Source organism: Phyllostomus discolor, chromosome 3 (genome assembly GCF_004126475.2).
Source record: "Phyllostomus discolor isolate MPI-MPIP mPhyDis1 chromosome 3, mPhyDis1.pri.v3, whole genome shotgun sequence".
Lineage (NCBI taxonomy): Eukaryota > Metazoa > Chordata > Mammalia > Chiroptera > Phyllostomidae > Phyllostomus > Phyllostomus discolor.
In genome coordinates, this window is record NC_040905.2 from 200,848,782 (window position 1) to 200,862,284 (window position 13,503).

At 51.4% G+C, this 13,503-nt stretch overlaps 1 protein-coding gene across 3 annotated transcripts in view; it reads right to left on the bottom strand.

Moving 5' to 3' along the window:
* Positions 1-12,982, bottom strand: part of ASTN2 (astrotactin 2) — an 821,613-nt gene extending 808,631 nt beyond the window's left edge. For 2 of the 3 annotated variants that reach the window (XM_028509080.2, XM_028509072.2), the window contains exon 1: positions 12,365-12,982. In XM_028509080.2, the coding sequence (XP_028364881.1) occupies positions 12,365-12,800 (436 nt within the window). In that variant the 5' untranslated portion in view covers positions 12,801-12,982. The remainder of the gene's footprint in view (positions 1-12,364) is intronic. The other variant, XM_028509089.2, reaches the window with a different exon arrangement.
* Positions 12,983-13,503: the final 521 nt, after the last annotated feature.

The following is a 13,503-nucleotide window of genomic DNA, read 5'->3' on the forward strand; positions in this document are numbered from 1 at the left end:
TCCCCGCTTCCCCAGCTCCTGGAGAACAGCAGACGTCAATGGTTAATTTCATTCTGTTTCGCCTTGCTGGGGAGAGAAGAGGGAGGGCAGCAGGCACCTAAGCAAAGCAGACTGCAGTGGGAAGAAAGGGGAAGGGAAAGGAAATTTGCATATATTATTTATTCATACCTCCATCTCCTTTCAAAACAACAAAAAAGGCGGGGGTGAAATTCCAGGTGCTAAGAGCACAAACTGCGGACCAGACTCTGGATGCGTACAGGACTATCTCTATGAGGATCGTAGACGGTGTCGTGTAACTAAAAATTGAGTGCTGTGCTGGGCACTGCGTACAATGTAGTTTACCGTGGGCGTTCCAAAAATAATGATCCCAGAAATGCAGAGTAGTGATTACTACGTTGTTTTCACTTTCCCAGCGGGCAGAGGCTCTGAGCGGTGGCATACAGAAGTCTGCAGTTAGCTAGTGCTTCAGGACTCGAACCCAGGACTTTTGGTTATCACCGCTGGCACATGCTCCACTGGATAGGGATAGTTGTTATGAATACCTGTGCAACGTTCAAAGTGTACTTCTCTTAACTACGTAAATGAGGGTGTTAGGCTGGATCTCAAAGGCATTATTTTACCCAGTTCTGATACTATAGGAGAAGTGCACACTATTTATTTGTATTTTTACAGCATAATATGTGTAAATATTATATATATCCCATATGCATAAATCCCATTTTCAAGATGGAAACATAAAAACTGCATAATGCTGCTAAGCAGCATGGGGTGGACCACACTAAACCTTGGGCTACAGCAGAGGGGTGACAGAAAAGTGCAAGTAAGGGCTGTATCTCAGACAACCGATGACTTGACAGTTTTGTGGGGGGAATGCAGAGTTTTTGTATGGACTAATTCCCAAGTCTCCTAGTATGACACTTGCCTAGCCCAGGGTGGGGACTCCCTAAGCATTGGGGAGAGAGGGAAGTGGAAAGGGGAGATGGAAGGGAGGAGAGGTGGGAGGGGGGGTGAGGAAGAAAAGGAGGAAGAGAATCAAGAAGGCACAGGGATAATGAGGAGCATCTAGAAAAACTGAGACAAGGCGCCCACTGAGCTCTTGACAGATGAGCGAGGAGATGCTGAGTCAGCTTCCCGCAGCACAAAAACAAGGTGTCAGTCCCTCAGGTCTGGGAGGCTGTTGCGCTGGAAGTTCCTATATAAGAAACATCTCTAACTTCTTGGTAATGAGAAGAGGAAGAGGGAAGATGGAAAACCGGTTGTCAAAGAGATGAAAACTCAAGAACAGTCCTGGTTATGTGCAGTACGGGAGGCGGAGAGAACACAGGGTTGGGAACCAGGCACAACTGAGTTCGGATTCACTCTGCTGTGGAATAATAGCTCTGTGATCCTGGGCATGTTCCTTAATTCCTCTGAGCCTCAGTGCTCCCATGTGACATGGGACAAATCTAATCTGTCCTTTGACATTGTGGAAAGGATACAATAAGATAATAGATGTACCAACACAGCATCTGGGGAATAGTAAATATTCAATAAATAGTTGCACCTTTCATAGTCTACCCCATGCCAAAATGATAAAATCTGAGAATATCGATTTCCCTCATCCCCGGTGGCCTGGCTGTCCTTCTCTAAGATGGGAGGAAAACATATGGGAATAGGAGTCAAGTAGATGAGTAACTGGTGCCTTGTTCCCCCACTGCCTTGTATTGGTGACCTCAATTTCCCCATCTTTGTATAGAAGGGTTTCATTCAGATCATGTCCTTACTCTACCACTTACGACATGTGATGATCCCAGAATCACAGTGTGGGTCTTCTCCTGCAATACATTCAATTCCTCTCTGTTTGCCACAACACAAAGGTTCCAATCCCTCATCTGGCTTCCATAATTCCCAAGATAAGGTCTTTCCTCTAATCAAACTGGTCCCATTCCTTATCTGATAAGCATCCCAGAATAATACAAAGGCAGGGAAAAGTAGAGAACTTGGCTACAGGATCCCCAAAGAGGGAAATCTTTAATGGAAGAGAAGGCATTCCCGCTTAGCCTTAATGATGATGAATGGAATTTCCACTCCTCCCTGATTTTACTCAATATGGATTCTGGAATAATGCTTGGCAACCCCAGGGTTCTAGTCATCTAAGATGCCAAGCACACTTGAGTCATCGCAGCCCCAGACTGAATGAGGTATGTTCTCTGTCTATGAATCCCTAGGCAACGCAGACAAAAAAAACAAGTAAGTTCTGCTCTCATTCTGCTCCAAGCCAGCATCATCTCACCTGGATAGTACAGGCCTTCCCGCTTCCATCTTCACCCCGCTACGAAGTAGCCTGAGTAATTCTTTTGAAACATTTCGGATATTGACACACATTTTGCTTAAAATCCTGCATGGCTCTCCATTTCACTCAGAGTAAAAGCCCAAATCCTGAAGGCAAGCCATACAGCCCTACATGACTCCACTAGTCCTCCTCTGTCCTGCCCTGCCCTCCCTGCCCACCCTCCCCCCTTGCACACCCCACTGGGCAGCACGGGCCTTCTTGCTGGCCCCTGAGCACTCCAACCGTGCTCCAGAGTCAGGGCTCTACCGAAGCTGGTCTCTCTCTGGAACGCTCTTCTCCTAAATAGATACCTTGTTGGCCAACTGCTTCGTCACCATCCAGGACTGATCTAATCCTACATTCCCAATAAGCTCTTCTCACTCTCCCCTGCTTAATATTACAACCAATCTCTTGCTGCAGAAATTTCCCTACTTCATTTTTTGCCCTTTTTCATGGAATTTATCACCTCACATGTTACGTAATTTTCATATTTATATTATGATTTTTGCTACTGCCCTCTCCCCACCACATAACATACATATGTGTACACAGACAAGTGTGCACACACACGCACACACACTCCTGGATATGAGCTCTCGGACAGCAGGAATCCTTGTGCTTTGTTCTCTGACGGGTCCTAAGCACCTGGAACAGGGCCTTGCACATTGTGGGTGCTCAGGGACCACAGCGATCATAATCTTTACATTGGTAGTGGGTGCCAAGGCCCACAATATTCAACTTCAGTGTGAAGAGGTCAGGAAAGACTTCAAACATAAATTGCCATTTGAGTTTAGTCTTAAAAGGTAAGAAGGAATTTTCCCAGGGTGGGTGGGGCAGAGTTATAGAACAGGAGAGAAGGATTCGATTCAGCCCTCGGGACTTCCGGCAAGATGGAGGAATAGGTGGACGCACCTTACCTCCTCGCACAACCAAGATTAGAACAACAATAATTTACAACAATAATTTACAGTCAGAATAACACCCAGAACTGACAGAGGATTTATCTGAATGGAAGTCGGACAGCCAAGAAGTTGAAGTAGACCCGTACATCCAGACTGGTAGGAGACGATGAGCCGGGCGGGCGCGGGGCTGGCGCGGGTCGTGCCGCGCGGAGGTCGGGGGAAGGTTTGGCGCGAAATTGGCGCGACAGCCATCCGGGGCGCAAGAACGCAGCGGTGATCCCTGAGTACGCAAGCTGCGGCTGGGGGAACCAGTGGGGCAGTGATTGTGGACCAGGGCAGAGCTCGCAGCCCAGGATCCCAAGCAAGGAAGGGTCTGAGCCTAGGAGAGCAGAACTACCGCCATTGTTCCCTCCCGTCCCCGCTCCCGCCCCCGCATATAAAGTCACAATCTAGTGACCAGGGTGCCCAGCCCCGGTGACAACCTAAGGCTCCGCCCCCCACCGTAACAAGAGCAACCAGGGCGGGGTGGGGGGGAGGAGAGACAGGGGAAAGATATGTTTCCAATAGAACAGATCAGTCCCCCAGGACTCATCCTTTTGAGCGACCAAGAAATAGCCAATCTATCAGATGCGCAGTTCAAAACACTGGTGATCAGGAAGCTCACGGAATTGGTTGATTCTGGCCGCAAATTAGATGAAAGGATGCAGGTTACCATAAAAGAGATTCAGGAAGATACACGGAGGAGAGCCAATAGTGAAAGGAAGGAATCTGAGTCTCAAAACAATACAGTGGACCAGAAAGAAGATAGAATCAACCAAGCAGGAAAGCATGATGAAATAAGAATTAAAAAAAAAAATGAGGAAAAGCTTAAGAGCATCCAGGACACCTTTAAACGTTCCAACATCCGAATTATAGGGGTACCAGAATGGGAAGGGGAAATGCAACAGATTGAGCACGTATTTGAACAAATAATAAAGGAGAACTTCCCCAATCTGGCAAAGGGAACAGTCTTCCAAGAAATCCAAGAAGCTCAGAGAGCCCCAAAGAAGTTGGACCCAAGAAGAAACACACCGAGGCACATCATAATTACATTAGCCAAGGTAAAAACAAAGGAGAGAATCCTAGAAGCAGCAAGAGATAAGGGGACAGTAACCTACAAAGGAGTTCCCATCAGACTGTCAGCTGATTTCTCCAAAGAGACCTTACAGGCAAGAAGGGGCTGGAAAGAAATATTCCAAGTCATGAAAGGCAAGGACCTACATCCCAGATAGCTCTACCCAGCAAAGCTCTCATTTAGAATGGAAGGGCAGATAAAGTGCTTTTCAGATAAGGTCAAATTAAAGGAGTTCATCATCACCAAGCCCTTATTTTATGAAATGCTAAAGGGACTTATCTAAGAAAAGAAGATAAAGAAAAGACATGTATAGTAAAAGGACAGCAAACTCACAATTATTAACAACCACACCTAAAGCAAAACCAAAAGAAACTAAGTAAACAACTAGAACAGGAACAGAACCACAGAAATGGAGGGCACATGGAGGGTTAGCAACAGGGGGGTGGGAGGAGGAGAGGGGGAAAAGGTATAGAGAATAAGTAGCATAGAATGTAGGTTGAAAATAGATAGGGGGAGGGCAAGAATAGTATGGGAAATGTAGAAGCTAAAGAACTCATAAGTATGGCACATGGACATGAACTAAAGGGGGGGAACGTGGGTGGGAGAGGGGGTACAGGGTGGAGGGAAGAGAAGGGGGGAAATGGGACAACTGTAATAGCATAATCAATAAAATATATTTTTTAAAAAAGAGAGAGAGAAGGATTCGCAGGGTAGGGCAGTCTGAACAGAGTCTGACCATGGACCTTTTACCACCACAAGGAACTTGTACTTCGTACTAAGAACTAAGAAGAACCAGTGAGGTACTTTCGAAGAGGACAGACACGATCATGTTTGGACTTTTAATGAAATCACTCTGTCTGCAAGTACAGGCGATGGCATAGAGAGGATCAGGGTACACACACAGACCAGGGAGCTGACTGTGAAATCTTCGGACAGAGGTGCTGAGGTCTGACCTGCCCGGCTCTGCAACAATGGGGACGGAGAAAGGTTTCCTCTTTGTGGTTCAAACCTTAGCAGTTTATAACATACAACATCTTCATCGATTTCTGACTCACAGACTGAGCTGCTCACATGTGCCGGTAAGGAAGCTACGAATATTCCAGTCCTGAATTTTGTAGTCACTAATACTTCCCTCCCATCCAGAGGGACATGCTCATGGAGGTCGCTGTCCAAAAGAACTACGGAGGACAGCAAAGAGCCAGTGACAGGGACGTGCTAGTCACGAGGAGCAGAGCAAGTCCTGACGAACACTGCTGCCTGCCTCCCTCTGGGGCAGCAGGGCTGCACGCTCTGCTGGAAGGAAAGAAAAACCAGCTCGCTTGCTATAGTTAATCTTCTGTTGCCACTAGCTGGTCAGTGTGAGAACTCGGGAAAGTAGCAGCTCTGGAAAGGAAGTAGCATCCCCGTAACACTGCTCCCTTCAAGGTTATATTCCCACCTTTCTCTCCTTTCCTGAGAAAGAGCAGGCTTCTTCGCTCACCCCAAAGGCAGCCAGTGAAAGGCAATGAGGCTTCCCCCTCCCCGCAAACGAAAACCGACCAGCTCAGGTTCTGAGGAGGGATTGGAGCCAACCAGCTGGATACTTGGGCAGGAGAACAAATTCAACTTCCCTACAGATATTTTTCTCCATCAATTTGGGAGGTTTTGCATTTTTGGTTTTTGCAGGGGGAGGAGGAGAAGGTGATACATTTTATGATGTGCAACCAAGCTGCAGACACGGAAATGTGTTTAAACTCAAAGCCATGGGTCAGAAGTCCGATGCTTGTGATGGAAAGAAGCATGGGGTAGGATTGAAAAGCCAGTGGGTTGGAGTTTGAACTGCTGGTCCGTAAGCAGCTTCCTCACCTTGCCTGGACCCCAGTGTTACCACCTAAGATGAGGAGCAGATTCAATGAGCTCCAAGAGTCGGTGACACTTTGAGTCCCTCAGTATTGATGGTTGTGGTGACAGTTTTCATGACTTTGCCCAAAGAAGTCACTGTCCCTGGACAACCTTTTCTCCCTTCAGCACATGTGGTCCCAGTGTCCTGTGTCGGCCGAGGACTAGTTTACAGTGAAGCAAGGGGGTGAGGAGCAGGACGCTTTGCCTGCCAGAGGTCTCGTCCGACCTGCTGCTCACTCTACTGCAAATGAAACTTATAGAATGATCATACGGCCTGAGGGCTCAGTTCAGGAAAACCATCTAGCTCAGGGTCACTTCGAAGTTCGCAGAACTGTGCCATCTCAGCTGGTGAAAATGACCCCCGGAACCAGCAATCCGGCTGGTCTTGACCAGATCTGAGCCTCTCTCATGCAACTGAAACAAATCCTCCTTTCTCCCTACCCCATTACCCTCTCAGTAACAGAGTGCCTCCTGACGGTGGGCAGTACGTCTCTCCCTGCCCTGAGTCTTAAATAGGTTTCATCTGATTTGAGCTGGAAAAGGGGTGGGGAGGGAGCGAGGGGAGAGATTGGAAACAGGAAAAAGACTCAGACTGAGGACCACTGAACACCCCTCTCTGCCCACTCCCAGGGCCCTTACTTATGTCCCAGAAGCCTGGAACGTCAGAACAGTGCTGCCCAAACACTTTATTTAGTAATAAGAAACCCGGTGCCCAAATAACATATATTTTTTACAAATCTAGCTTTGTTTGAAAACATCAAATTCTCTCTATTATCCACTCCAGAATCCCTCCCTCACCCATACATCTAGTAAAAATACTGCTCTGTGGTCAGAAATCTCTTCCGAAAATCCAGCTTTCTATTCTTTGTATCCGTTCTCCCTCCCTCTTAAGGACTGGCATCAACCTACTGAATCCAACAGAAACCAAAGAGGGCAAGCAGCCTGTGTACGCCCTGGGCTTAGTCCTTTCTCCAAATGCCTGTCCAAAGCCACCCAGCCTCTGCTGGAAGGCTTCCTCCCACGTGGCCCTACTCTCACTAAGGGTCAGAATGCTGGGCTGTTGGACAGCTCCCTGGGACGTGTCCTGGGGTGGGGTTGAACTCTCTCTCTCCCCTCAGTATCTGCACGTTTTGAATATTCCTTTAAACCAGGCAGGAAAAAAAAAAAAAAAAAAAGAAGCACATTCCTCATTCCCTGTTGACATTTGAACGCAGCTGATCCAGCCTTTTGCAGACTACTATTCTTAGCCTAAACTCCTGCTTCTAACAACCCTTTGGACCCAGCTCCTGGTCCCTCACTCCTTCCAGAGGCTTTCGTCTCCAGATATTCACTGTTGTCTGCATTTTAAGGAATCTTTGTAGACCTGACCAAGTTAGCATTCCAGACCGTGTCTTTCTCTTCCACGCAGGCCGATCAGCTTCCTGCAAAGAGCATTCTTTTGGGACGGACCTTCAGGACACTGCCCTATCTATCCATTCATGTGGGCGCACATAAAAACACACAGGGTCAGGCACAAACAACACCCCTTTTTTATTACAAAATCACAAGCATGCAATTCTGTATGTAACGTAACACTATCACACTCAAGCACACCATATGGCATTGTAGGTGAAATGTTCACATTAAAACTATAAATTATTACACCCATATCATTGCCCTACCAACCACACTCGAGCAGGCCTGACTTCTGCCAGACCCTCTATTACTGGCTGGTTTTCCCTTTTTCACATGCCCTCCCACACATGCAGGGCACAGGCCTCACCTGGGTCATTTATATGACAAGGCAACTTAGTAAGAAATTTTGACAATGAAGACTTATTCAATTTTATCTCTTTCCCTCCCTTTTGCTAACTCAAGGTAAAGGGAGCAGCCTGGCCACTACCAAGCCCAGGAAGAAGGATGTTGTTTCCCTTCCTGCAGACATGAAAGCTAAATCCACAAGCAAACTCCAGGGCTGCCTGGGGGCAGATGAGGACTGAGTGATGCAGGTTCACCTCAGAAGCCCTGCACTGGCAGTCACTCCCGTTCAAGTTCTTCCTGTTCAATCAGTCCTTCCCAACACCCCCATGTTACCGGCAGAGCAAAGGAGCCCGGGAAAAGCGAGGGGAGCTAGTCAGAGTGACAGAGTAGGTCAGAGCACTTCAAGTTCATAGAATCTTTACACCTAAGGATTATTTTAGGGCTCATCTACCCACTCATGTTACAGCACAAAGAACTGAAACTCTGGGGGATAAATGACTTGTTCAAGGTCACTGGGGGCCAGTGCTGGGATTCCAGATCCCAACCAACAGTAAGTGTACAAGTTCTGTTAGAGCATTCGACTTCTCCAGCACATCCTCAAGGCCTCGCGCCGGATGTTTCCCGTGCAGGAAGTGTCCGCAGCCTTCTCCCAGAGATGTCTTCCCACCCTGGTGTCACTGAATGCGGTGTCACCTCCATCACTCTCTGTCACCATTAAATTCAACATCCTCTGACATCCTAGGAATCACAGAACTTGAAGCTGGCGGGGTCACTGGAGGTAACTGAACTCATATCTCACGTTTGAACTCCCAGATTTCGGCTCACTCATGTAAGCTGAAGTTCCTTTAGAGAAAATGTTCTTGTCATGTTGTTGATTGCTATATATCTCTCCAGAATGCAACACCATGCCCCTCATACATGTATAACCAGCATACATGCCCTTCATACATGTATAAGCAGCACCTCAACGCATGTTTGGCTCAGGATGCCCATTTAGCAGTTACCAAGAATGTAGGCGTATGGTAGACTGAGACTCCAGTACCAAGTCTGCCACTTATTCACAGTCTGACCTTACATTAGGTGCTCGACCTCTCTATGAATGCTCCCTAACCTATCAAATGGCAATAACAACAGTGCCCACTCCATATGTTGTATGTGAATTGACAATGGCAGGCAAGAGTAAAGCTCTCAGCCCCACATTGCTATTCCTTGATCACTTTCAGTGAACTTCACCTTGTCAACACCTTTGACTTATAACCAGATTCTAAAGAAGAGCCCAGCACAGAAACTTGGGGGATCTTTCGCCTCTGACGGAAACTTTCATCTACATAAAGCAGGCTGGAACACGATAGGAAAATGGAAATACGAAGAGGAGGAGACCTTCACAGAAGTCATTTAAGTAGAGGCATGATCAATAACACAGCCAATAACTGAAATGACAGTGGCACAATGGAGGGACGTGGGGCCAGGCATGCAGGTGACTTTGGTGAAAGATGATGGTAGACAGTATAAGAAAAATTACATTGGGTTTCCCCAGCTGTACTTGAGTAAAATGGGAATTCTACCTTTTATTTGTTCAATCACCCACACCTTTTAATGGCAAGAAGAGTTTAGTACCACCAACTCAGGCCCACAACCCCAAGCAGCATAGCCAGAGGGCTTTGGCAGTCACCATCACCCCCTAGTGGTGGCTCCACACACCCCACAATTGGCAGGATTTGGCATTTACTGACAGCATGCCTGGAAGCGGCATGTGCCATCTCCAAAGACCTTGAACTCCTGAGTTAGTAGTGAAAGACGCACCTAAACCAGCAGACACAAATACTCAGCTTTTAAGCAAAGAATGCTTAAAAGGTCTGGGGATGGGATGAGGCTGCCTCAGGACCCTGGGGTAGATATGGCCACAGATGACTTGTACCACCCCACAACAAGCAGCAGCCCTCATTTCCAGCCAGCCTGGCCCTCCCAGAGCTCACTGTGCGCTCCGTGTTTACATGAAAACAGTGGAAGACCAACACAAATAAAAAGCCCACGTCTCCCTACACAGCTCCTGCTATGCTCGGCCATCTGGTAACTACCTCGCTAGCCAAATCCCGGGGAGAACGGGTACTGTGAGCTGCCAGTCCAGGGCACTGAGGGGAGGAGGACATGGGAACCCAATTCTCCACATGCATCCAAAAGGGCTCAGAGCCCTCAAGGTGGACAGCACCCTGCTGCTCCACCAGGGCAGTCAGTCCCCAGCTTCAGCCACAGGCACCAGAGAAGGCACTGGCTCCAAACGGAGGGAGCCAGGAGATTCTGGAGCTAACTCACAGGTCCTGGGGGTGGGGAACCTAGGGGAATCCAGACTTTCAGCTCCTCGTTTAGCTCCTCGCTCAGCTTGTCCAATTGTCCCAGTCACTCACTCCCTCTTGAAATACAGATTTTAAAAAGGCAGGGATTGCCAGCTCCAAGAATTTGGAGGCAACTCCTATTAATGCACTGGACTGGGTCCCTCCACATTCTTGGGGAACTGGAATGCTCTGGGGTCCTCACTACCAAGTAACACCATATCCAAGAATGTCTGGTTTCCCCCTCATTTGACCAATCATTTAGAGAGATTTGCACTCCTCACCTCCCATGCACCCCGTTGTAGAGAGATTGCAGGGGTGATACAAGAAGGCTGAGACTGGAAGTGGTGTGGAATGGACACTCTCTCTGTCCCCTTGGGGGCAACACTGGGAGATGTCCCTGAGCCCAAGGTCAGCTCTTCGCCCTATGCAACCGCGTCTCCACCCTCACACCCTTCCTTGGGAACGCGAGGCCCCACAGGTGCACGTGTGTATGTCTGAGTGTATGCGTGTGCATGTGTGTGTGTGTGTGTGTGTCGCGCACCAGACGCACCGCCAAGAAAGTCCCCTGGGAACCTGCAAGGCGCTCTGCCGCCTTGCCTCTCAGAAAGCTCAGTACGCTCGGGTTACAGCCAGCTGGGGAGAGCCCAAGGGCCAAACACCCCAGGCTCCAGCTCGGAGCACGAGAGTGTCTGGCACTCGCTCAAACCTCCAGAGGCAGCCAGCATGAAAGGCAAAGGGCGGCGGGTGTTGCGGTGGGGGGCGGGGGGGTGTCACAAAAAATACATTAAAAATATGATGGCTCCCAGGAGAGAGGAGACTAGTCCATTAATTACTCTTTGGGGCTTCTCGGGCGAGCAAGGAGTTAACCTCAGAGGTCCAATCGAGATTTGTAAGGTGCTGACCGAGAAGGCCCATCACCCCAGCGATGCTTGGGCTAAGCCGGATCCCAGGAAGCAAGGATCGGATCCGGGTCAGGAGAGTTTGGGAGTCTCCAGGCGAGCCCCCACGCCACCCAGGAGCTGTTGTTGACCAGACTCCGGCGACCAATCGCGCCCCGCGTCCCCAAGAGCGGAGGGGAGAGCGAGCAAACGGCGAGCGCGGGAGAGCAAAGGGGGAACAGCGTTTTTGTAAACGCTCTCGGAGATAATTAAGCTATCAATTACCCGGGTGGGAAATCAGCCGCGCTTCCCACAGCTCCTCCGAAGGGCCGACTCCTCTGGGATTCGCGCTGGGAACCAGCAGGCAGCAAGCTGCTGGCGAACTTTCTGGTTAACTTTTCCGTGCAAGCCCCCACTTCCAGCCCCACCCCCACCCTATCCTCTCCCCTTCCATTTTCTTGCCTTTTAGTTATTATTATTAGCCCGGTGAGTGAGACGCTAGGACAATCCTGCTGCCGGCTGGGAGCGGGGTGGAAAGGCAAAGGGTTAAGGGGGAATCCCACAACCTGAGAGTGGAAACCTTGGGCTCTGAGTTCCAGTGCTCAGACATCGCTCAGCGCTCCCCCGCCGCACTTCGCAGATGACCAAAACTGAGGCCCAGAGCGGAAGCGACTTGGCCAAGGTCGCCTAACGCATTCAGGAACTCCGTCTATGAGAGCGGGTGATTCTACTTGGAGCTTCTCCCCTCCGATTCCCGGGAAAACCTATCCGGAAGAACACAGCCAACAACTCCGACGCGAGGGCGAAGGGGCGGTAACTGCGGGCGGCCGTGACATTGCCCACTGGACCCACACGCGGCTTCGGAGCCGGAGACTTCCCCGGCCCTGGCTCGAGGATACTCAGCGACATGGGGTTTGGGGCGTCGGGTACGGACCACAGCGGAGCTCAACGTCTAGACGGAGAGGCACAGGTTTCCGCCGCAAACGGGCTGGCACGCCCCCGGGCACCTGCCACGCACTCTGCGGGACCTCCTGCCCCACACTCCTCTCCAACCACCTGTACGCCCTCCGGGCCCCTCGGCTGCCCTCTCCCAACCCCGCTTCGGGCAGCCCGGGGCGGGGATCCCCAAGGCGCCCCCACCCGTCTGGCTTCACTTAGGGCTCACGGTTCCTCGGGATCCCGCGTGTGTCGGCGCCCTGCCTTACCCAGAGTGAAGAAGGGTAGCTCGGTGTTGTCCAGGTCGTCCTGCACCGCGATGCGCCCCGGCAGCTCGTTACGCACAAAGAGCAGGAGGCGCGACTCCGCGGTGCCGCCGGAGGAGCTGGCGGAGCCCGGGGACGAGGCGGCAGCTGCTCCGGCTCCAGCTCCGGCTCCGGTCCCGGTCCCGGCCCCGGCGCGGGCGCCGCTCCAGCCGAGGTCGCTCTCGCGCAGGGCGGGCAGCGTGGACACCGTGACCGTCTTGAGCCGGCAGGGGCTATCTGGCCCCCGAGAGGCGGCGGCGGGGGCGCCGGCCAGCAGCGGCGGCGGCGGCAGCAGGAGCAGAAGCACCAGCAGTGGCGGCGCCGGGTGGAAGCCGAGCCTCGGCCGCCCCCAGAGCCCCGAGCTGGGGCCGGGGCTGCGCCGGGCGCCGGCGGCAGCCATGGCGGGCGGGGCTGCGGTGCTGCGAGCGGCGGCGAAGGAGGTGGAACCAGTGGCAGCGGCGGCGGCGAACGCAGGAGCGAACCAGGACGCCAGAGCAAAGGAGCCGTGGGAGCCGCGCGCCAGCAGCCCCCAGCGCCCGGCTCCGCCTCCCGCTCGCCCGGCCCGCCCCCCCGCGCCGCCTCCCCGGGCCCGCCGCCCGGCCCCGCTCTAGCTCTCTCAGTAGACCCCGAGCGTTTCGAAGGCTCCGCCCGGCCTCGCGCAAATCCCAGTCGCCCCCCTCTCCTTTCCCAGGATCCCCCAATGCCTCTCTCACAGTGTTCTTGAGCCACACCACTCCTCTCCAAATTCCGAAGACTTAAGAGACCCGCGCATGCCTCCCCCCAAATGCCCCCTTCTCAAACCACCTCACTCACTTGTACCCCACGCCTGGCTCAACCCAGAGGCTACACCGGGGGGCGCACCTTAGTGCAGCTTTGCCCCAGGCCCCGCCTTCTTGAGGGGAGAAGGTGCCCCTGGATGGCGAGACTGAACTTTGTCTCCCCTCAAGCCCAATAACAAGTCCTGTACCCCTGTGTCCTTTTCTAGTTTCTGAAATAATCCCTGTGGCCTCAGGGCCCCTCCCCACCCACTTGCCAACAACTCATGTAATCTCTCTCTCACCACCAGAACCCCACCCCTCCCCTTCACCCAGGCCTCCACCCAG